This window comes from Chiloscyllium plagiosum, chromosome 18 (assembly GCF_004010195.1).
Source record: "Chiloscyllium plagiosum isolate BGI_BamShark_2017 chromosome 18, ASM401019v2, whole genome shotgun sequence".
Lineage (NCBI taxonomy): Eukaryota > Metazoa > Chordata > Chondrichthyes > Orectolobiformes > Hemiscylliidae > Chiloscyllium > Chiloscyllium plagiosum.
The window spans coordinates 24,403,760-24,407,318 of record NC_057727.1 but is presented as its reverse complement, the minus strand read 5'-3'; the positions used below and the strand labels follow the sequence as shown (position 1 = coordinate 24,407,318).

Genomic DNA, 3,559 nt, shown 5'->3' with positions numbered 1-3,559 from the left:
TTTCTCACATACGCGTAAAAGGCCTTGGGGTTATCCTTGATCCTACCTGCCAAAGATTTTTCATGCCCTCTCTTCGCTCTCCTTATCCCTTTCTTCAGCTCCCTTCTGGCTATCCTCCATCCCTACAATGCTCTGTCTGAACCTTGTTTCCTCAACCTTATATAAGCCCCCTTCTTCCTCTTTACAAGACATTCAACCTCCCTCGTCAACCAAGGTTCCCTCACACGACCATCTCTTTCCTGCCTGACAGGTACATACATATCAAGGACACATCGTATCTGTTCCTTGAAAAAGTTCCACATTTCCACGACATACTTCCCTGACAAATAAAACATTCTTATAATTACACTGATGTAGACACTCACAGGCACTCCCAATACGCGAGTTAATTGGTCGGCTTTTACTTGTCGAACACAGTTTCCTGAATTTGTGACAAACACCACGGGCATTAAAAATTCTCCTTTAACATTCACCAGCTTCTTGAAAGCTTTCCTGGCAGCTGGTATGGGGGTTTTTCCTCGCACCAACACTCCATCAATGTCAACAAGGAGGCCAAAGTAAGGCTGAAAATTCAACAGAAAGAAGAGTTACTTAGTTCCTAGATGTGTTTGGCAACACAATAGAACCAAATGCTCAAGTGAAAAAACTAATTACTATTCAGAATTGATACCATTCTCCACATCAGATTTTACAACAATTCACTCACATTAGTCACTGCAAGTCGATGCCTTCAATTTTTGATCCTAGCAAAAACACTGTCTATATAAATGCTTAAAACTTACAAGTCCTTATACAGAGCCTTGGGAGATGCTATTTTATTACATTAATAAAATATCACAAGCATAATACATTTACCAGAAACCATATTTCCATTGTTGCACCTCAGTATATTATCAGCTTTCAAATAATACTTTAAAAATTTGAACTTAAACAACCTATTTAAAAAGGGCACTACAAATCACATAACCTTTAGCTTCTGAGTTCACAGCAGTCACAACTCTCAAACAAGTACGCAATTATATATGGACACACAGCATGCTCAAAATTCATACATTCTTTATTTAAAGATGAATTGTCAATGAAGAACTAAAGCGTATCAGCTGACTCATCATTCAGTTTCACCACAGACAAAAAGGTACATCAAAACTCAATGCACATTGATGAATGTGAAATAGATATAACTGATCTTTCATTGTTTTAGACAAGGGACCATCATAATACAAAGGACTCAAAGCCTCAAACAAAAGCAAGATGTGTAATCAGCACACCAACTTTCTTTGCAAAAGGGTCTTTGAATTTGCACAAATACGTGGTGAAGAAACTATTTTCTTGTATACTTTAAAAATAACAAAGCTGCTTGCAGAATTCCATCAAAAAAATCAATGAACCGGCTGCCAAGGTAATAAACAGGAATAAATGGCTTAATAGTAGAAGAAGATGATGACCAAACTTGCAAGACAGGTCGCAGCTTACTGAAAAACATCTGCTTACAAGACCTTTATTTCAACTGTAAGTATCATCTAAGAAACTACAGGCCTACTGAGAGAGATCCAAACACTGATGCATTGTATTTTTACTCGCGTTTCTGATTACTGTCAGAACAGATCCAATAACAATAATCCTCTTTAAGATTACCCATTTATCTGCTGGTGATTTTTATTTCAGATTCTGACCTGAATCAAATGAGATGATAAGAAGAAACTGGGGAGAAATCCATTCATTGCAGAAGCAGTCTTACAGGCGAAGACATGTTCTTTTTACAGCACTTGCTGCTGTACATCAGCAGTTAAGTTGTGTAAAGCTCACAACGCGACGTTAACAGTGGCTGAGATAAGGTATGTTTGTTAGATTAGTGAAATCGTAGGTGAGTATATTAGGACCTAGTGTGGCAGGTGGCTGCAGGGCAGGTGGGTTGGAGTAGGCTGCCAGGTGAGTCAGGTGGTTATGCAGGTTTAGTGCCAACCACATGGATGAATGCTTAGGGAAGGAAGTGTAAGGGTCCAGTAGATAGATGAAGGGAGGGATGGTGAGAGTTAGAATCAAGTCAGGATAAGTGTTGGAACTGGGAGGAATTGGTGATCTTGGGACCAACAGCATTGGGAAGGGAAGGAGGTTTTCAAGGGGTTATGGGGTGTGTGGCGATAGTTAACAGGATTATTGGAGAATCAGATGTTCAGTTTAATAATTACCCAGCAGTGGGGGGATCTAAGATGGCGGCGATTTGAGAAGATCACACTGCAGAGCTTCTCATCGCAGCAGGAGCAGGAAGGTCCTTTAACCTGCCCAACCCAGGTCATCAGGATTTCTTGGGGCGTTGGAAAGATTGTAGAGCCCCAAGAAACATATAAAAATTGACTTGCCTGTATTTTCAGCTGTCCAGAAATGCCTAAAAAGGGAGGAGGAGCATCCGAGGCCAGGTCTGCAGCTCAGCCTGCAGCAGCCTCGGAGCCGATTACTCTCCAGGACCTGGTGTACCAGCTCTCAAAATCTCGCGAGATGTTGGGGAAACAGATTGAAGAGAAGCTGGCTCCAGTCTCTCTCACGCTGCAGAAGCATGAGCAGCAGCTGGGAGACCTGGAGAAGAGGATGGATGAGGTGGAGCACAGGGTCACAGTGGTGGAAGCTGATGCCAGTTCATTCAAGGATGAGATCCAAGCCCTGAAGATGCAGGTTCGTAATTTGCGTGACCAAGTGGATGATCTTGAAAACAGGGGCAGGAGAAAAAACATTCGGTTCATCGGTCTGCCTGAGGATGAGGAAGGTCAGCGGCCTGCGGAATTTGTTGAAGATTGGCTTCCAAAATTCCTTGACTTGGAGACTGGCATGAAAGGATTGAAGATAGAGAGGGCTCACCGGGTTGCAGCTCGGAGGTCAGGTCTGGATCAATGCCCACGTCCTTTCCTAGTGCAGTTCCATCATTACCAGGATAAGGAGAGAGTCATGGAGGCTTCCAGACTCCAGGGGAAGGATCCAAAGGCCCTAATTTACGAGGGGTCTAAGATCATGTTTTTTCAGGACTTTTCAGCGGCGGTGATCCAGAAACGAAAATCGTATGATGGTGTCAAGAGAAGATTGAAGGAGCTTGGGATTCAGTACTCCCCGAGATATCTGGCAGTGCTTCGGATCACCTTAGGTGGATCCATGCATCTCTTTGACACATCAGAGAAGGCAAGAGACTTTGTGGACAAACTAACCTAATTTAAACAATTGTAGGATGTATAAATATTGTTGCTTGGGAATGCGTTTATCATTCTGTGAAAGAAATGGAGGAAATAACGGTTGGAGTTTTGTTTTTCCCCCTTTTTTTAACCTCTATTGATAATAATTTGGTTCAATCTATGCCTGGCGGTGGTTAAGATGTACATTTTAAATTTCTAAGTTAGGACATACCAAAGGATGGGTGGGGTATTTATTCCCCTTTTTTTTATAAAAGAATGTTTTTTTATTCATATTGATATTCTATGGGGTGTTTATTCTTTTTAGCTTGTGCTTGCGATGCGGCTCTAGCTGGGAGAAGTGAAGGTGGTTGAGATGGTTAGATGCCTATTTATGGGCAGTT

The 3,559-nt window shown here is 41.9% G+C and overlaps 1 protein-coding gene across 1 annotated transcript in view; it reads right to left on the bottom strand.

Moving 5' to 3' along the window:
- The window catches only part of zgc:77375 (uncharacterized protein LOC402927 homolog), a 52,991-nt gene that overhangs the window by 26,872 nt on the left and 22,560 nt on the right, over positions 1-3,559 (bottom strand). Inside the window, exon 2 of the mRNA XM_043707977.1 lies at positions 366-563. Coding sequence (XP_043563912.1) covers positions 366-563 — 198 coding nt within the window. The remainder of the gene's footprint in view (positions 1-365; positions 564-3,559) is intronic.